This window comes from Pinus tabuliformis, chromosome 1_1, assembly GCF_031772625.1.
Source record: "Pinus tabuliformis cultivar Carrire ecotype Pingquan chromosome 1_1, CPIR1, whole genome shotgun sequence".
Lineage (NCBI taxonomy): Eukaryota > Viridiplantae > Streptophyta > Pinopsida > Pinales > Pinaceae > Pinus > Pinus tabuliformis.
This window is the reverse complement of record NC_142297.1, coordinates 672712602-672734966: the sequence shown is the minus strand read 5'-3', so window position 1 is coordinate 672734966 and position 22365 is coordinate 672712602. Positions and strand designations below refer to the sequence as shown.

The window sequence follows — 22365 nt, the reverse complement described above, 5'->3', positions numbered from 1 at the left end:
ATTGTTGAAAGATCACAATCCACAATCAAGGTTTGGGCTCGGTATAGCCAGATTTGGAGGCCGAATTGATGAAGAGAAGGGAGATCACCAAGCAAGAAACTTCTACAAGGAAGAAATTGGACTTGGTCTTGGAGGTGTCTTTGACTAGAAGACTTTGTCAAGGGTCTAGGTCTTGGAATTCGCCAATTGAAGGTTCTATAAGAAGAAGATTTCTCATGGGTTTTCCTCTCAATTTGAAGAGGTTTAGGCCCTAACTGATCGCCTATATCTTATGTCCTTTGTCTCATTGTTCTTTATGTTTTGGTAACTGTTTGATGAAGAAAACCACAATAATAATGAAGAAGCTAAGTAAGAAAAGTAAAAATACATCACAAGTAATTATCATAAAAGAGAAATCACCTACACTTGCTACCCCTACATTTCTCAACAAATTCTGGAAGCTGGAGGGTCGAAATTTTGTATTGTAGTTGGCCTGAAGTTGTTTGACTAGAAGAGACTACTGAAGTTTGGTTAATCATTTTGGAAGGCTGAATTGGGGGAGTGAGGAAGGACTTTTGGTCTGGTCTAAGGTCTTGGATTGTCTCAACTTGATTTGAATCTACTAGTGGAAGAGTTTGACTGGGTTTTCCCATTTATAGGGGTTTTAGCTCTAGTTGAGTTCCTATATCTGGTGTCATTGATCTTCATGTTTTTTATTTGATGATTGCTTGATGAGAAGAAGATAAAAGAGGAACATAAAGAAAGAAAATAAGAATACAAGAATATCAAAAAGTAATTGTCAACATAAGAAAATCTTTCTGCCTTTCTGATTTTCTAACATGGTATCAGAAGGGCAAAAAGATTTTCTTATGTTGACATGCTAAAATGAGCTAGGATCTGAACTAGGTGTTGCCACATCATCATCCCCTATATGGAACTCTAACGCCCTTAGGAATTTGGAGAAAAAGATACATGGGTTTTGTTCCTATCTTCGTATAAACTAGTTTTGACATATTACATGTCAAATTTTGTCGAGATTTGCCCATGCTAAGCCTCACGCAAATTTGTCATGCCACATCATCACGCCCAAGTGGATGGTCTCTAACACCCTTGAGGACTTACAAAATCTGAAACATGGATTTTGTTCCTCTCAAAGAGTAAACCACTTTTGACATAACGCAATGTCACAAACAACCTAATGTTGCCCATGTTATGTCATCTAGAAACTTATTTTCACCTCTTGACCAAGTTGTAACTAGCCACTATCATATTTCATTGGAAAAATTCGACATGGCATGGATTCCTCTCTTCAACTTGCACATTCTGAGACCAAGTTGACTTTTTGACCATTGAGACCACTTTGAAATGGAAACTATGAATTGCCTCGAGAAATGCAAAATGTTGTCAAATGAGACTATCATGCTTTGAGAGTTGTCATGAAAAATATTGCACCAAAGCCAAGGTCACCTACAGACTCAATAAACCGTAACCATGTGGAATGACATAGGTGCACCTTGACACATGCTAAACTAGCCCATACACCAATGATTACCAATACAAATATAGGCTCCGATAAAACCATGAGTCCATGGACAAAGGGGACTTTAAGGGGGACTCCAAGGGACAGGACATGGTCCGAACCAAAAACTAATACAGACACAAAGACACAGGTCTAAGATGCCTAATACAGGGCCCCACATGGGTTTTATATAGCTTTTGACTTGTGACCTTGGGCTTATAATGGTGATGAATGTTATACTTAAAAGTATATCTAACCTTGCTAACAAGTGGGGTAACAGGGCTCAACATTTCAACAATTCTCTGCATGTCAGCTGTAATCTTAGTTAGGTATATATAGACCCCTTCCCAACCTATCAATGTCAAACCCCCTCCACTAGTTGTCAATCAAATTTCTGTCTACAGCCCACAACCTTTGAATTGAAAAAAAAATTGTCAAAAAAGAGAACAAATGGGTTTGACAATTGTCTTTCTACGAGGAGGTTGGTGTTGAAGTTTCTAAGTTTACTCAATTAGAAACCCCCCATGCATTTTATCTGATTTATTCCTACCTACTTGTTATTTTTCCTTAACAAGTTATTTACAATGTAAACACTGAAAATAAACACTAGTGCATGCTCAACATATTACAGATCAGCAACTAAAAGAAACAAGAACAAACACAACACATGACACCATTATTTTTGGACTAATGTCCCTGGAAAAACCCAATGTGGGAAAATCGGTGCAACTATCTGAGGGTTTTCTTATTAAGCAATATCAGAGTACAATCTGGGTGTGGAAACTGGCCTATGCAACAGAGAATTTCCATAGCAGTAATACCTCTTGGTTTCTGACAAAGATACTGGCCTGGCTGAAACCCCAGATAATCCTTCTGGCAACTACTCAGCACCAATCTTCCCCAGAAACCCCAGTGTCTGCCCAATCTGGACTGCGTCAGCCTCTCCTAGCCCAACACTGGCACTACGTTAGCATATCTTGGCTTGCGTCAACCCCAAGAGGCCCTGCGTCAGCTCTTCGAGCCTCTACGTCAGCTATGCTGGCCCCTCTGGTGCTCTGCGCAGCACTTAGCTGCCTCTGCGTGGCCCTGGGTGAGCATTGGTTGCTCCTATGTCTCTCTCTGGCTGCTCTGCTGCTATCTTGGCACTATCTTTGCCTCTCTGTCTCTCTATACTCAATGCCCCTCAGCTGCTCTCTTGATTACTAATTCTATCTCTCTTAGCAAACCCCACCCTAGAGAATAAAATGATTGATCACTCTGGTGCATTCTCCAAGTGACCCTCAAGCCTCCTCATATACTTTTCTTGATGACAACTCAACGTTTGAGATTAAGTCCCTAATCAACGACTATGATTAGATCTGGCTTGATCACTATCTTTTGGACCATTCTAACACAGATTCATATTAATACACATTATATTTTATTTTCCCTAAGTTTAGACTTAGGGACTCCATTAAAAATATTAATTATTTTAATATCTCCTAATCTGTTTAGAATCTGCACAAACCCTTTCTAGATATTGGAGATCTCATGTGCCCCAACCTCTCCACAAAATTTCGTGACTAGAGCACATCCAATGTTACCCCAAATCAACAGTTGGGACATTCTACTCTCAGCTCTCTTATTAAATGCCTATTGTGGACCTTTGTCATCCCACCAATCATGACCTATCATGTCTTCAAAAAAGAATTTATATTTCATCCATGTAAGACTTGTTTCCCTTCAGTCCACCCCCATATAGACACACTTGGTGTGATTTGTTATTGTTTGGATGAAATTTTCTTATCAGCCTGGACCTGTTATTATACTCATCAGTTACATTCATGTGCTCATCATCCATTCACAGTGGCGTATCATTTCTTTGTGCCCCTAATCTCAGATGTGCTAGATGATATTTCATGTTGCTTCGATTAGTGGTTGGTATGGTTTCATTGCTTAAACTCCTCACTTGAAAACAATGCTAAGGTTTCATCATGTTGTGTGGATGTCAGCGTTAGATGGATTCTTTATTACTTTTAACATAGTAAGGATGTTACCATCTTACTATTCCTAACAACTAGGACATAATTACTTAAGGATAACTGTCATTAAGCTAAACCACTAGGTACTACTGAAAAATCAGGTTGGGTAGTGTGACGATATCCCTTCCAGACATAACACTTTCCATTAAAACTTTTCATTTTCCATCATCCATAAGAGAAAAAAATCCTCCCAACCTATGTTAAACTTGGCAAAGACCATCCAAAAGAGGATCGTCAAGGAAGATAGAAATAAAATACAAGCCTCAAGAAGTCAAGTCAAGCCAAATGAAAGGTTAAAGAGCTGAAGAGAAAAATACACTCAAAAAAAGAAACTACTTCATCATGCCCCCCCCCCCCCCCCCGCCTTTCAAAAGTCCTAAGAGAAGAATGTCTATCCAAAGAAAGAGGACTTAGAAAAAGCCAAAAAAAGGGGGAAGTGTGTGTAGGCTGAAGTAGTAAAAGCTCCCTCTCACAAGGCTTTGCAAATAAAGAAGATTCCTAGCCCAAATTCAATCCGCTAGTTGGATCAAAATTATACCATCAACACTATCTATGACTTTGGAAGGTAATCCATATGTTATCCCCATGTCCCCTTCATGAAAAAAAATGTCATCCACCTACTTTAACTTAGAGGACTCAAGAAATACTTTTGTGTTTTAGTCCAAAGACATGTAACGAAGGTAAGGTTATCCTCTTGGTTAATTCCTTAAGTAAATTGATAACATTGGCTAACTTACTTGTCATTAATTTATCTTATCTATGTTGATGCCTAGCTACTAGGTGAAGCCAGACGTATTGTTGGTGTGGAACTAGGCATTGTCTATCTTATCAACCAACATAAGAAACTACATGGTGCTCCATCATTTTCAAATGGTCTACAACAATATTATTTGCAACATTATTTCTAATGTGCAAAGTTTTGCTAGCACATGTTAGAAAATCAGAAAGGCAGAAAGATTTTCTTTTGTTGATAATTACTTGTGATATCTTGGAATTCTTATTATCTTTTTTTTGGTCCTTTTTATCTTAGTTCATCAAGCAATTACCAAAGCCAAAACACAAAGATAAAGGACACTAGATATAGGCACTCAGCCAAGGCTAAAATCCCTATATAGGGGAAAATTCAGTTAAGAATTCAAAATGAGATGGACCAAGACCCTAGACCAAAAGACCTTCCTCCACCAAGTCAGCCTTCCAAGATGATTTAGCAAACTTCAATAATATCTTCTTATCCCGCAGCTTAAACCCAACAACAATCCAAAAATTCGACTTCCCAGCTTTAGAACTTTGACCCCCAGTAGCAGAATTTTGATTCAGCAACATAACAGAAGTTTCGACACTTCCAGAAGCTTAGCAGCTTCACACGGGTGAAAGAGAGAGAGAGAATTTCGACTTCTTATGCTTGAGATAGACCTCCTCCTTTGTTAGCCCTCTTCACCTACTTCCTTGAATTTCGCACTTTTTACTACCCCAGTAATTGCAGGTTGAACTTGGTGAGTGAGTGCTCCAAATGAGGTCGAGTTGTTGCCTTTATATAGTAGTTTTTGCCCCTCAGTTTAGGCCGACTTGGTGGAGGAGGCCTAGAATACCTAATTTACATGAAAATAAATTTCTTTCTTGACAAATAAATCCCAAAAACGGTTCTTTACATTATGACATGGACAACGACACTTAACATAAACCCTAAAAGCCTACAATGGAGGCTTTGATCTAAAAACAATTGACCCAAGCATGAAACATGTGCTTTAATAAGTCAATTTCTTTAAAAATAAAATTTATTTTCTATTCTTTGCAAAAATACATTACATCGTGACTCAAATACAATTATGAAGACAAACACTAGTTACATTCTTCAACATTCACTCTTAACTAAGGAGGTATTCATAATTACAACTATATAAAGGTACATGGAAGATCTCCAAAATGAACTACGAAGAGTTCTAGCACACTCAATGTTGTGACTAGATACCTGACCATGGTAATCTATCAAGGTGGGACTAAGATGGGCTCACGCTTTCAGCTAGTCTAGGTACCATCAAGCTTACTTGCTAACCATCAACCTAGGGATCTAGGTGTGTATCCAAGGTCGGAGCACCATGACCAACACCACCCTCCCTCTTCGGCATCTAGACATCAACACATAGGTCGGCCAAATGTCCTCCCAAGCATCCTCCATTAGATGCTTCATCTCTCCCTAATAAACTAGGTATATCCATTTGTCCAAGCATACTTCCCAAATGGTCATCCTTCATTATGGAGAGATTTACCTATTCAAACACAAACCCCAATCAGCAATAAACTTTCAAATATACATACAAGTAAACACAAACCTTTGGGGTCCTTAATCATCCTAATGCCACTTATATCAAGTTAAACTTTTCTTCTTTCATTTCTTCAGTAGCACCAAGACATCCTCAATACATTGTAGTACTTTCATTCATTCTCTCATTTCTTCTTCAAGGTATCCACCATGACCATCATAATATGACCTCCCTCTCAATTGGGCATATGTACTCTTTTCTTCTAACCATGCTCCCTCTTAACTTAGGGATATCAACAATTTTCTTCTTTTATAACAGCGGAGAAGCTTCAACCTTTCACGACTTCTTCAAGGTCATCTTGATCATCATCATCCTTATAGCTTCCTTCATCATGCTCGTCATTATTTTTCAATTACGAATATCTCCAACATCTTGAAGATTATGTACCTACAAAATTTTAATAGCAAGTACAACCAAATACATATATATATAGAAGCATGAAGTTAACTATACCAAAAACATATAAATACAATGGAAGCATCAAAACATTCAAACTTTAGACATCAAATACCTAAACCTAGTTAGGTTCATAATCAGCAAAGGTTACATACTAGGGTTTGTCATAAACCCTAGACTCCATTTTTCGAAGCACAAAGCCTCAGATAGCAAATCAAATAATAATCCAATCACATTACTATACATCTAAGGTTTCAATAATATACTCTATGACATAGCCTACTAGGGTTTCTTCCAAGCCCTAGATTTTCATCATCAAAACTAGAACATATCAATAATATCATCACGTCTCAGAATATCAATTTCTACTAGGGTTTTGTTATAGGCCCTAGAAATTTACAAACTAAAACATGAGTATCAATAATTAAGTTAGCATACTCACATATACGTATCTAGGATTTCATAATCGTGCACTAGCATACAACAATATCTACTAGGTAAACTCAAAACATAAACATCAATATATTAAAGTTAGATATACAACAATTTTGACCAGGCTAGGGTTTCAAATTTTAATCAAATAGAGGATCACACACCTAGGGTTTTATTCCTAGGATCTTTACTACAACTATCACAAGGGTTTTGCTTATAAGCCTAATTTACCAAACCCTAAAGTTCTAGTCTGTTTTCTCCCTTCATTGAGTTTGACATAGCTCTTGTAAATAGTAGGCTTGAAACTTTATATGGTCCCCTTTAATGAACTTTTCCTGATCTCCTTTTAATATATCTTTCAACCTAGCTTTTTCTTCCTTCTCCACCTTAGCTCTAATACCATGTTACAAAATCGAAAAAGCATAAAGATTTCCTTATGTTGATAATTACTTGTGATATCTTTGAATTCTTATTATCTTTCTTATGTTCCCTTTTATCTTAGTTCATCAAGCAATTACCAAAACCAAAACACAAAGATCAAGGACACTAGATATAGGCACTCAGCCAGGGCTAAAACCCCTATATAGGGGAAAACCCAGTCAAGAACTCTTCCTTCAGTAATTCAAAATGAGATGGACCAAGACCCTAAACCAAAAGACCTTCCTCCTAAATTCAGCCTTCCAAGATGATTTAGCAACCTTCAATAGTCTCATCTTGTCCAGCACCTTAAACCCAAAAACAATCCAAAAATTCAACTTCCCAGCTTCGGAACTTCGACCCCTAGCAGCAGAATTTCGATCCAGCAACAGAACAGAAGTTTCAACCCTTCGAACAATTTAGTAGCTTCACATGTCTAGAAGAGAGAGATAATTTCGACTTCTTATGCTTGAGATAGACCTCCTTCTCCTTCGCTAGCCCTTTTCAACTTCTTCCTTGAATTTCGAAATTTTTACTACCCTAGCAATTGCATATCGAACTTGGTGAGTGAGTGCTCCAAATGAGGTCGAGTTGTTGCCTTTATATAGTTGTCTTTGCCCCTCAGTTTAGGCTGACTTGTCCAGTTTGAGGCCGACTTGGTGGAGGAGGTCTAGAAGACCTAATTTACATGAAAATAAATTTCTTTCTTGACAAATAAATCCCAACAAGGGTTATTTACATTATGACATGGACAAGGACACTTGACATAAACCCTAGAAGCCTACAATGGAGGCTTTGACCTACAATTGACCCAAGCATGAAACCCATGCTTTAATAAGTCAATTTCGTTAATAATAAAATTTATGTTTCTTTCTTTTATTAAATACATTACATCATGACTCGTACAATTATGGAGACCGACACTAGTTACATTCTTAAACAGCATATACGTGAGAAATTTTACTCACCCAAGTGCAAATAAAAAAAATGGGGAAAAAATTGATATAAAAATGAACTTGGTCAAATGAACACAATTAGCTCCATTTATTAGAACTCTATAAGTTTCGAAAGTGCTTTGACCACTTTGTTTTCTAAATTGATCTTCTATAAAAGGATAGAATATTTTAATTTTTTTTTACCATGAGCAACATGTGATCCTCTAAAATGGGAGTAAAATATTATTTTTTGACCAGAAATCACATGTATAAATCACATGTATTCTCCCATGGTTTTCAAGAGCACATTTAATTGTAATTAATGGGTTAGAAGCCTCCTTGTTCTATAAAAGGAGGGCACTCTACCTCATTTCACAAGGGAGATAATAAAATTTCATTTTGCCAGAGATTCAAAATGGCTTTTGTCTTTTTCCTTAGTGTTCTTTATTCGAGACATTGCAGAGAAAATATTTCCTTCAAATGACGTGATCTGCAAAAAATATTTTGGTTAATTTGTGTTGTTTTAATAGAAATTTGTTGAACACTTGAGAAGAATATCTCACATTTCTTCTCAATATTCATATTTCATTCATGCAATGCTTTTTACATTTTTCTCTTTTTGATAATCCGATTCAATTACTAATCTAGAATTAACCTGCTTGAAAGGAAATTTCTTTAGTGTTTTAGGTCAGAAATTTTCTTTCCATATGATTGCATGGAAGGGATACTTTGCATCAACACCCTAGAGAACAAGAACAGCAGTGCAGCAACAGATCTTCATCACATTTTCAAGTTTTCAAATCACATTTTTATAGATATAGATTTAGCTTAGTTGTTAGGAATTTAAATTTTTATTTTTCCTTGGGAAAAACCTACTACTTAATTTTATAAAAAATAGAAATAAAAAAGTAAAGTAGAATTTAATTTAATCATTTTTTAGACTAGACCAAATTTTAATTTTAATTTTATAACTAGATCAAATGTTAATTTAAGCTATTTTTGTTTTAGATTAGATTTTATTTATTTATTTTAGGAATTAGATTTTATATATTTATTTTAGGAATTAAAGTTAGGTTAAAACTTAAATTTAAATTAGATTTAAAATGTTATACTTTATATTCGATTTCAAATATTTTTAGATTGAGCACTAGTCTAAATTAAAAATAAATAAATAAAACAATTAAAAAAAAAACCGAGTAAGGGGGGCATCGAGCCCACACCTCAAGCCCAAACTGCCACATCCCTGTGGAGACACGCAGCCGACATCCTTCTGACTGGCCAGACATTTGACCTGTCAAAAAACTTTTGTCACCTGAATATGGACCCGAAGCCAGACATTCGCCCGCCTGACTGTTATATTGCATCTAAAACAACATTCAGGAAGATTACTCTCTCATACTGGCTACAGCAAGAGGTACTGAAGTCTGTGGGCTAAAGGAATCTGCCCAGGTGAGTATATATCTTGTTGGTTGTGTTTTGTAAGAAAAGGACATCTGATTGGATTTGTATTTAGGCAGATGAGAGCCTGATGGACTAGGCCTCAGCCCTAGAGTTTGAGTCAAAGGACAGACTCTGTATATTAGCATTGTATCAGGGTTTGTAAAGGGCCATGATCCCTGATACAAAAGCCCTAAGGTTTTCTTATTGAAGAACTAATAAGAATTGTGATTTGGGCCAATAAATCGTGTACTGTTATTGATTTCACTGCTGATATATTCCACTGTGCAAAGTTCTTTTTGGTTGGGCAACTCTAATGTGTATGTGTTCCTAGCTAGGGCATATAGACCAGACCTAGGGTGCATGGAAACTCCAACAAGCTGTCAGTCTATCTATTGTCTGAAACGTATTGAAGTTTACTAAAGTAAAGTGGATCAATGTCATTTGCCATAAATACTTGTTAAAATTAGGACACGAAACTTTGCACATCCTATTAAGCCTTGACCTCGTTATATCTGTTTTCAAAATAATAAATTGCAATACATAACCATAAAAAAATTCCTATGCCAATGTACATGCAGTTCCTATTGAAGATGCAACTCCTGAGTTCTTCACCTCGCAAAGTTTCCATTTTAGGTTGTCGCTGAATTGATGAAAATGCAGTCCTGAAATTTCCCAATGAAAGCAATCCAGATTCTTGATTTATATCACAGACAGCTCGAAATCTGGAAGTATGAAACATTTTGTGAATAAAATTTAGATGTAAACCAATATTTAACGGATACCAAAATATCCAAAATCCACATCAAGGAAACAATTCAGAAGACAGAAGAAACCTTACATAAAATCCAGTATCCGTCTTACACTAAGATCCACATTCACAACATTGTTCAAAATTTCCTTGAAATCCTTGTTCTCTGTAATGTCCTTTCTTTGGTCAAGGTTCTACACACTGCAAAATTAGCATGCCCACATACACTTGTGTGGAAAACAAAGCAACAGGAAAGAAGATATTGACTCACTGTTGAACTCCATGTAATACAAACTGGATATATACAATATCAATTTAAAGCATGATTATCTAAAGCCTTTAAATCTTCAAAGAGCTACTGAAAACATAACTTTCAAAAGTACATAGATGTGATATAATGTAAATCATATCACAGAACCAGAGAAACAATCTGTTCTTCAATTGTCTCTTTAATGCACGCAAAAATGAAAACAATTTATTGCATACTGCATTCGTCAAAAAACATTTTGCCAATTGTTAATGAAATTGATAGAAAAGGATACCATCAGCCGGGCATTGAACTTAGCTGCATAGGCACCATGAGGAAAACTTGAATCAGTTGGAAGAAGAAGTGCATGTTCCAAGAACCTGCAGTAAAAAGACTAATTTATTCAATGGACTGCATCCCTATATCAATTATCAAAATATTGGCAAATAATCTATTGAATATGCTAAATACTAATAGCATATGACATAAAATACTATCAAAGAATATATTTATAATTGATTTGTAAATTACATGTACAATCATGCATATTTCTTTTGCAGATGCATCAGAAAATTGGTTAGAATACGACAAGGTAAAAGATCAACCTCGTTACCTTTGTCTATGATTTGGGAAGTCTGGCTATTAAGCAATGGGGCTCTTTTTCAAGAGAAGTAGTTGACTCCTCCTGCCACTTCTCTGAGGTTTCGATGAGTTTACTTGAGTTGCAAAAAGTCAAAGGCAGAAAAACAGAGAAAGCTAGATCCCCCAGATATTAACAAAGCAAAGCCATGTGCTTTTTTTTTTAAGCAAGCTTAAATCCTATTGTAAGAATCCTACACCTCTCTCCTACTCACATGGTTCATTTTACATGTGGATTTCCACCAGGCATGAATAATAAAGCAGAAATTAGGACTGCCACCATTCTGATGTCTCTGGGAAGGGAAAATGGTTTAAATGTATTCACTATTTATGGGATTCCAAGCTAGTAGTGGAATGGATGGGAAGGGTTAAGGGCTACATGGAAGTCTACAAGTAGCAGAGGAAGTAAAGAGATCTTTCTTGGTGATAAATTTCGAGGGTGTGTATATGGATTCCAACAGAGAAGCAGATAGGTTATCCAAGGAGGCCATTTCAAAGGACCCAGCAACATTGCACATAAGCATATTGATTGGGGCAGTCGAGAAATCCCACCCCATCAGGATCATCCGCCTATTGTTTTGGCAATTTCCCACTAGCGGAGAAATTTCTGGGTTATCGAACGAACAAAGTTCATATAAGCAGAAAACTACTTCAGAAGATCTGAAATATAAAAACATCCATGATAGAACAGTGATATTATATAAGAATATTTGAATACAAGTGAGCTGATTGAGTTACAAATGAGGGTCTGCTTTATATACCTAGTCAGGTACCCTTTCATGAATGGTCATGTCCTTAAGGACATTCTTCTTGATTAACTAATTACTATTTAATTAACTATTCCTTAATATTATTATATTTATATTTTATTCATAACAGGTTATATGTGCATTGTGTGGTCTACGGAATTTATTGTTCCTACTTCAACTTCTCAATGGACAGCTGGACAGTGCAGTTATTTATGCAAAGACTTGTAAAGGGACCTGTTACTTACGAATCTTGCACTTGAGCTCCAAAGTCCAAAGGGCAGGTGCAAGCCTAAAAGTAACTAAAGAGGGTTCTCACTGTCACCTCAACAATCCCTCTTCTCACTTAAGACCAGCTGTCCTCTGGTACAAGGGTGGTGTCCCTAGGGCTAGGATTATTTAAGTTTTGGCAAATCAAGGCATGGATAAGCGAAGATTTGCTTTACTAAAACAGATTTTTAATAAATTTATTAGGTTTGTTTTAGTAGTGGTTGAAGGGGCAAAAATAGTACCCAATACTCCCAAGAGCAGGTCAATGATGTAACAAAGAGGGCTGATTATGAATGATGCATGAGTAATAATTTCTATTATAACATGCACAAAATTACTAATGGCACCATGCAAAAAGCTATAGATATCTTGTTGGTTATTCAAGCTCCAAAAAAGACTAGTTCAGCTTGGAAAAGGAGTTTATATAGCTTTGATGGAGGGGAGATGGTTCCTCTTATTATGGGAGAGGGCTTATCTCTTTGGTTTGTTCCATCTTTATAGGGGAAAGGAGCCCAAACTGACTTCCTCAACTCTATCCAGCCCAACCATTTACCAGACTTCTGTTCCACGAAGCTTCTAGAGCTGGAAGCTTCGACTCCATTTTTAAAAACTTGCCAAAAGAGGATCGGCGCGAGTGATAAAGGGCTCACTTGCGCCGTACGGCGCTAGGTCTGGTTTCAAACTCTACAAATCGACGCGGGGAAGAAACTGATCACTAGTGCCAGTCTTGAAAAATGGCTGGAAATAAAATAGAAGGAGGCCCTTCTAAAGGTGCCTATATATGAATTTGCAACAACAATAAGATGTCATCCTACTTTAGGCTGAAAATCCCTCAGGTATTTTTCCAATATATTTTTCAACCATTTAACGAAAATAGCAAAGACTTAAAGAGGATGCACCTCATCCAAAGACTTTTTCAAATGACGAAACTGCCCCTTACCTTGAAGCCCTTATTGCAGCAGCTTGAAGTAAAATCTCCAACACATAAATCCGTATTGTCATTCAAAAAACGTTCATTACAAGACAAAACCAAGAGAACAAGCATTTCTTCGAACCATCAACAACCAATACAATAGGATGGTCTCCTCTTATATAGACTTAGAGCGCAAACCCTTCTCAAATAAAATAATAATATTCACGACAAATCCTAGATATCTCTTTTTTCCTATGAGGTTCACTTTCCCTGGAGATTATACCAGGTAGATCCAGCCGAAGGGATCACTTTCTGCCAACTCAACCACGGAGCCTAACCACAAGAGTGTCAAGAGTATTGAACTAGTGATCTCTTAATAGCAAAGGTGCTTTAACGACAAGGACTCGACCAATTAAGCTAATCCTCAAGGCTTTAGATCCTAGATCTCTCCTACGGAAGCATAAGCAATAATATCCTCCAGCTAGTTCTAAACTTCTAATCAAGTCAAAAACCCTAAAGCAATAAAATACAAAAGTGAAATCGACTAAAGAGTGTGGATGCCACTTGTCCAATTCTCAAGTAAAATGCCCTCTTTGATCTTGGGCATTTGAGTATGTAAAATCATCCATGGGATCTTATAGATTAGTATCCAAAAGTGCACCCTCCAAGAAGCCTCAAAAAATATGATAAAATACTCCACAAAGGGGAGCACCACACAAGAACAATGATGAAACAAGCTAAACACAGTAAAAATGGCTAGGGTATAGTAGAGGAATAGATCAATGCAACCACCCTTGCCTCACCATGTGTGCAATGATAATATAATATGCAACCCACCCACTTAAGGCCTCAAAACTTGTGTATATAATCAATACATAAGAGAATATCCCTCTAAACTAGGAAGTCCACATCATAATGAAACCAACTCATGCACAAAATAGAATAAAATGTGTTGGGGCGTCCGCTCCAAGAAACCAACTCATCTATCAATGAGATACATGGGAATATGTGCAAAGCCAACCCATCTAGCCATTATGACTTTCTCCAAGAGAGAGAAAACCTCAAATAATGTGCCATAAGTATTGCATTCTAAGAAAAATGGGATGACCTCGAAGCTAATAATGGAAGACCCTCCAAATAAAAACCGTTGTTTAAAACTAAGAGAAAATACCATCAAACAACCCCCCTAATCCATGGCCAAAAGGTGAAGCAAACTAGCAAGATGTGCCAGTAAGGTCCCCATGTCTCCAAATATATGTCGAAGATGCTAGACAAGGAGAGCACTATACTCCATTAAGCAAAAAACCAATCACCAAATGCCACCTTAATGCCATATGATCAATATGGTCAAGGGTGTTCCATTACCAAGCAAATATGTCATGAATAATGCATCAATAAAGCTTTTGGAGGGCTAGATCATCATAAAACTATGTACATGAAGAGAACATGACCAAAATAGCCATGAAGCACGATGAATAGAACATTAATGTAGATAATCCACATCATATAACCAAGGGATACAAATAATAAACCGTTGCATGTAATCTCCAAAGAAAGATGCTCTTTTGGGCAAGTGGAAGGTATAATAAGCAAACAATTGTGCAAATTAACATTCCTACTCAATATTCCTCAGCACTAACTTGAGTTGTCAACAAATAAACTATCACAAGGAAAATATGAAGGAAACTATGTGCACAACCTAAATCCCCAATATCAAATAGTGACCCATCAAATAATCCTGCAATTGTTTGTCATGTGCAAAGATAATGACAAATGGGTAATGACCCCTAAGGTCTATGAAATCAGTAATAAGGTATGACTCAACGCCATCATGCTCTAATGCAGCCTGATTGGCCAGGGTGTTCAAACTCAATAAAGTTTTCATGCTAAATGATGGGGTAACCAGACTTATGCTTGTTGGGTTTGGAGCACCCAAAACTTTGGACTTTACAAAACGTAATCCTTTTATTGCAATAATGGAAAAAAAAAAAAAAATTCTATGGAAAAAAAAAAACATGCGTATTTTTTATTTTATTGTCCACTAAAGTCTAATATCAATTACTAACTTATAAATCAATATAAAATAATAGTGTAAAATATTATATATCATTACTAAAAAATGTATTGCCTTAATACATCTTATATATCATATATGCTACATCTGTATAGTCTATAAATTATTACTATATAATCCTAATATCATACAATATAAGTCTTATATGCATGCATATATAGAGAGAATCGTGCAAAAAACAATTATATATATAAAATCAATAATTAAAATATCAAATAATGTAGAGACTATTATTTAGTTGCAAATAATAGCATATATCTAATTGAAAATAGGAAAGAACTTTAATTCACTCCTTTTGTGTTTAATTTTCTCAGGATTCAATTAGATTCCAAACTCCAAGCAAAACCTCCAAACTTTTGTGCATATGTCCACACAGATTTTGTTGAAATATGTAACTACGTTCAGTCCTCATAATGACATATGTAATCATGATTTTATGTATTTGATATTAAAGAGAAAAGAAATTTATTATTGTCATTCTTGATGCATGGGTTTCATGCTCAAGGTTATTTGATTTATAGTTCAAGCACCCATAGAGTGCTTCTAGGGCTTGTCATTGAGTCAACAAATCAATTGAGTCATTGTCAAGTATGAAAGGCCCTTTTGGGCATGTTATATATTCTAAGGAAAATTTATGTAAAGTCAAAAGACCCTCCAAGACCTTGTCAACAAGCAAAGATCAAATCGGCCTTCATGAGAGGACAAGTCGGCCTCCAAGCAACTATTCAACCTAGAAGAGAAGCCTATATATTAGAGACTTCGACCTCACTTGAAAGACACTCACACTCGACACAAGACGTTCAATCAAGGAAGAGAAAAATGAGCGAAGAAGAAAAGAAGAAAAGGAAAGTGAAGTTTTGGATTGTTTTTGGGCCTTTATCCTTCACATGTGCAAGAAAACTAGGGCACCTATTGCAACAGCTAAGACCGAATTGCAGAAGTCAAGTTAGGGCATCAATTGGCATACTTTGCAAGCCAAGTCTCTAAGAAGAAAAGATCAATTCAAGCGAAGGAGAAAAGAGGGAGAAATCACCATCTTTTCCACATGTGCAAGAGCTAGGGTTTATGTAGAAGAAGTTGTTGGGGATCGAAGTTGAAGAAGAAGTTGTTGGAGGTCGAAGTTGCAAAAGAAGTTGTTGGAGGTCACAGTTGCTAGAGAAATTGTTGGGTCGAAATTGATGGAAAGAGAAACTCATCAAAGGAAGGCTTGACTAGGTCTTGGAGGGGTCTTTGACAAGGGTCTTAGGTCTTGGAATTCGTCATTTGAAGTTCTATAAGAAGAGAAGAGTTATTGTGGGTTTTCCTCTCAAAAGGAGAGGTTTTGGCCCTGGATGAAAGCCTACAGTCTTGCGTCTCCTTGTCTCATTCATCTTCATTGTTTGGTAGTTGTTTGATGATAGAGAATACTAATAATAATCAAGTGAAAGAAAAAGCTAATCAAGTTAAGTAAAAATACATCACAAGCAGTTATCAAAGTTAAGAGAAATCACTAAATCTAGTAGCCCCAAGATTTCTCAACATATTTGGTAAAATCTTAATTACAGAGCATCTATGTTGAGGTGGAGTTGAATCACAAGCTCCCTTTATGATTGACTAATGGGATTCGCTAACAAAAAGCCCATTTCTTAAAATCTCCCCAATATATGCTTTGCCTATCAAACCCAAGATTGTCTCCTATGTGATCGCCCCCAACTCAAATCTTCAAATAAGCAACCAAAGGAGCCTTTGATGCCAAATCTTGATCACCCCTCTAACCCAATCCCACTATTTGTTCTTAACCCAACTCCTCGCCAAGAGGAACCTCTCCTTAAAAACCCTTCTGATCAATAGCCATTCCAAGCCTTCATCCTATTCTTCGACAATAGTTCAATGCTTATCCTCTCATGTGAGGGGATATGTAGATTAAACGAGGTTGGACATTTCAAACAAGCAAGAGGAAGGGGCCCAAATCTCTATCTTGGACTAAGCAATGACTTAGGGATCTGAAGCCAAAGTTGTATCTGAAATCCTTCAAGGCTATGGCGATTAGCTCACATGAGCAACATCCATTTCAATTGCGTTATTTTGTGTCAAATAACTATTTCAGTAGTTTAATCCACGAATGATGCTCTCTCTTTTTCTTGTGTCATGGAATGTCCAAAGGATGACTATCCCAAGTCGAAAGATGTATGCTTGAGATATGCTACAAAAGGCCAAACCTTCTATAGTTTACATTCAAGAAGTTAAAGCATGTTGGTTTTAATTTGTGGTGTCGAATGAGCTAATATTGGAAGGGCCCTTCAAAGCACTCCCAAGGAAGTCGTGGGGTGGTTCTATCCCTCTCTTCATTCATGAAGAGCTTTGTAGTTGCACATGGTTTTAACACCTCGCACAAATGTGTGTGGGCTATGATCATGATATAGGACAAGTTCGCGAGATTTTCTTCCATTTAAGATCCAACATGAATATTGACAAGTGCAACATCTAGGACTAGATGGCTCCTCTCGCACTTATGGACTAGATTATACGTTGATATTTCAAAATGGCTAAGTGGTTTGGACACAAGTCAAAGTGATAGAAACCTTAATTCTAGATTGGAAAAGTAGGCCTAGTCCCATTGCAAGGCTATTTTATAAGTGTCTGACCCTAATTGGGGAAAGCGGAATTTAGATTATGAGGGATGGTTCACATGATGTAATTTTCAATGGAGAAAATACAAACTAGAGTCAAGTCAAAACAATTTTTATGAACCCTAGGGTGTGGTGGTCTTTTCAAGGGAGATGTACCTAGGTAATGTGTTCATTAATACAACTAATTTTGACCGCTTACCTGTTCAAATAACTATCTCGTTTGGGCATCCAAATGATTCATCTCCTTTCCTTTTCAAGCTAAATGTTTCACACCTAGAATCTCCTAATTAGAAAACCTTGGTTCACCAAGTTTGGAATCCTTCCCCATAACCACTAGGGGAAATAGTGTGCTTGATATGGTAGGATACAATTCTCTGTCATACAATTAAATTTATGCAAGTCTAGGGTTAACTCATTTCCAAAAGTAGAGGAGGGGGTAAAGGAGGCATAAAAGCAGTTAGAGGAGGTTCATATATTCTTAGCGGAGGATCAACGCAACAGCTTGCTTCAAGAAGCAGCACACTGGGAGATGGTTGTTTGATGAGAGGGTGAGTATACTACCAAGGGAGCTAGGATTTGCACCCGTCTCTAAGATATTGATGAAGGGGATGTATACTAACTTTTACTTTGGCTATTTGAACTAGAAAACCTCTATTGACAGAATACAGGGAATTTTTCAAGAGGATGGGTCTTTGTAGGGCAACACCACCAAGATTATAGAATTTTATGGGTCACATTTTTAGTGCATTTTCTCAACCTATCATCTTTCTTCTTCTATTTCGGAAGGTAAGCATGCATGTTACCAAATAATTCTTGGGAAGGCTAGTGTTGTGGATAGAGATTGATTAGATGTTGTACTTAATTAATGAGGAACTTTTTGCAGCCATTTCTTCCATGAAAAATGATGAGTCTCCCAGTATTGATGAATTGCGACGTGATTTTCTTAGGGCACTGTGAAATATAGTCCAACAACCTCTATTGCATCCCCAATAAAGCTTTTACTTCTGGTAACCCAAATGCCTCTCTTAACAAAGAGATTATTAAGTTGGTCCCAAACAATGCTCAAATACTATTTGGGTATCGAGGCCCATTACTCTTCTTAATGTCTCGTGTAGGATTTTTGGCCAAGGCCTCTGTTGCATGAAGCGTCGACATTTTTTGGAAGCAAAGCATGATTTTCCAAATATCTTTAGAAGCAAAGCATCTCTCTCTCTCTCTCTCTCTCTCTCTCTCTCTCTCTCTATATATATATATATATATATATATATATATATATATAATTTTGCATTTATATTCAAAAAAAATCCAAAATACCAAATTAATTGTAGAAGATATGAAAATATGCATATTTGTACATTAATCAAAATAGATATGGCATCCACAGTGCATCAATGATTAATTATTTAAGCATTAACTATCTAGACTCTGGCAATTACAAACAAACATCAATTTTTTAAGCATATCACAGATAGTAGGCGGAAAGTGTCTAAATTAGACCATTACAAGATAAAACCTTCAAATAACTTATCTAACAAGTTAACTGTGAGCATGGCCAAATTGTAATGTTTACAAAATAAGTCACCTAGCCACCACCCACTGGTCACTGAACTAGGAAGACTGAAAAGTTCACATTCACAACCCTAAAGTCTAAGATTCTAATATATCATTTATAGACTTGGCAAAAAAAGTAGTGAACTATGAATCTATCAACTAATATCTCCTCCTTACACCACCAAAACCACTATGTGAACATCCACATGGTGACAGTGACAATGGTCATGGAACTGAAGATGAAGCCCTTGTTGTTGTCGAAGACTAGAACATGGGGACCATATCACTAGATGGGGTTGGCATCTCAACAAGATCATCATCGTCCTTGGTAAGAGCATCCTCCAATTGCTTGTAACAAACAAAGTTCATACTCTCAGAGGAATGCTCTGATACCAATGTTACGAACAAAGTCCATACTTCACAATAATCTTCAGAATACTTCAAAGGCAAAGACATCCATTGTAGGACAAGTAATTATATATAAGAATATTTGAATACAAGAGAGATGACGTGATTACAACTGAGGGTTCTAAATATATACCTAGGCAAGTACCCTTTCATGATTGGTCATGTCCTTAGAGACATGCCTCTTCTATACTAATCACTAATTAATTAACCATTATTACAATTATCATTATTATTTATATTTATATTATTTATATATATTTTATTCATAACATTGCCTTCCTCTTCAAAAAGCTTTGTCCTCAAAGCTTATTGTTGATAAGACGTATCATCTATTCTTTGTCTTTGAAATCTATTTGCACCTTTGGGAATTCTTTGATCTATCATCTTCGTTGATACAAGATGATAAGATCCTTGGAGTGATAAATAAAATTGCCACACTGAAAAGGGATCTGACCATCCTAAATTAATTTTCTGTGGAAACTTGCGATTGCTGGAAAATTGTGATGAACTGTTATAACACGACTAGATTGTGTAAACTTCAGTATTATTTGGAACATACATTTGTTTTTTATGTTATGACTGATACAAATTCGTAGATTCACTGAGATATTTGTTCTTATGATTCGGATGTAGATAAGGAGTTCTTTTAGTTTGTCTTTCCCTTATCATATGTCTAGCAATACTTTGATTTACTTCAAGTTCGAGTGTTGTTGAGTTGGCTACAGAATCTTAACTTAGGATCTTCATCGTTTGAATTGCAACATCTGAATGTGTTTTTTCTTCAATTGGCTTATCATCTTCTTGAGTTGTGATATTCATTGGATCGGTGTTCATTCATTTCTCTTCAACTTGAATTTCTACATTTGAAGATTTCGACGCTTCCTTCTCAATAAAGTGTTGTACCTTGTTTTCCAATGACTTCTTGTCCTTCTTAAGCTTCTTAATTTGTGTTAGTAATTTTCACTATGGTTTTTAAGCTGAGAAACTTCTTCATTTTTGTCAGCAGTGATTTTATCAACTTCCCTTTGCATATTTTGTATTTCTTTTTTACATTCTTGAAAAATTACTTTTGAGATATCTTATATGTCTTTTGGTGTTACTGAATCTAAATTCAATGTAATGTCTTGTAGTTTTACTTTTTTCTTCTTGTAGGAAAATGTCAAAAACATTTTTTTCTTATTTAAGATAAAAGACCCTAGTGATTCCATCCACAGTGAACCCAAAATTATATCACTATTGTCACAAAATAAGGTTTTAATGGTGAATTGTGAGATAAAAATATAATCTCCAATACTTAGTTGTAGATTGCTTATGTCATATTGTTTGTTACTCGTCGAATCCATCGTTTCAATTATATTCGATTCAGGAATCACTAATTGGTTAGCACATTCAGTGCTAACATAATTATTATCTTGAGTAGGATCGATAGAGATTATAATATCCCTTCCTGCAAGTGATCCTTTGATTTTAAATAGTGCACTAACACATTTACTAAAGGTTTTAGGAAATCTTTCATTACTAGTCTAAATTTTTTCTTTTTCAGGATGAACATAGGGTTAAAGGTAACCCCTTTTTCCTTAATAACCTTATAATAATACCTTTTTCTTCTATAATATTACCTCTTTTTCTTTTAAACAACCTCTAAGTACATTTTCACCTTCTTCCTTTGTTTTTCTTTTTTCAAATTTATGACTTTTAAAATTATAAAATATATCTTTTTATCGTTCTTCTAATATTTTTAATAATAATACTTTAATAATTAAATATTGATATTTTACTTCACTATTTTTTTCCTCTTTGTAATTATATTTTTCCAAAGTATAATTTCCTTGTATTGTGTTCTTATCGAAAGAGAAATGTATGCATCAATCTTATATAATTCGATGGTTTTCTCTTCACATAATTTTTTTTAAATGTTTGTTTGGTCAACAGTAGTTATGAATAGTCACGATTTCTGAAACTACACCTATCCTTCCCACAATGGCTAGTAAAGTTGCCACTGACTGTAAGGTTTATTTCGCAGTTATAATTGAATGGAAACCAACGATTTTTATTTTCAAGAAGCAGTTGTCTTCCTCAGTAGCAGTGTCGTGCATAAGTGACTGTGTACTAAACAAGGTGTGGGATGGAACGAGCGGATTGACGGCATACAACGATGGCGAGCAGTGGAGAGCAGCGCATGGCAACTTACAAGCGGGTGGGCTCCGACGAGGACCATGGTGGATTGTTGGAGTCTGTGGGCAGCCACTGAGATTGTGTTGGTGGCAACGATAATATAACAAGTGAGCGAAGTTGCAGTATATTCGAGCGGCGACGGTGCATAAGGGTGCCGCAATCTGGCGACTGCAGACAATGACGCTGCGCTGCAACTGCTCCCCTTTTTTTTCTATATATATATTTTATACCTGCCCTTTTATTTTTATTATTTTTTATATAATTTTTTAAATTTTGATTTTTTTTACAAACTTATATATATATATATATATATTATTTCTTTTAACTTTCTCCTTTTTTTTGTTTAAATTTTTTTTTATTAATTTTTTTCCCTTCTCTTTATCTACTCCTTTCTTTCCCTTTTTTTATTTTGACTTTTTATCTACTCCTTTCTTTCCCTTTTTTTATATGTTCTATCTGCATTTTACTATCATGTTGACGTGATTGCTAAACTGGATTTTGATATTGGGCTATTAAAGAAATTGA

At 35.9% G+C, this 22365-nt stretch overlaps 1 protein-coding gene across 3 annotated transcripts in view; it reads right to left on the bottom strand.

Annotated features, from left to right (window-relative positions):
- Positions 1–22365, bottom strand: part of LOC149215203 (origin of replication complex subunit 4-like) — a 357971-nt gene that overhangs the window by 173699 nt on the left and 161907 nt on the right. For all 3 annotated transcript variants that reach the window (XM_089392543.1, XM_089392542.1, XM_089392544.1), the window contains exons 11-13: positions 10751–10835; positions 10299–10384; positions 10073–10182 (exon numbers count right to left, since the gene is read on the bottom strand). In XM_089392543.1, the coding sequence (XP_089248669.1) occupies positions 10073–10182; positions 10299–10384; positions 10751–10835 (281 nt within the window). The remainder of the gene's footprint in view (positions 1–10072; positions 10183–10298; positions 10385–10750; positions 10836–22365) is intronic.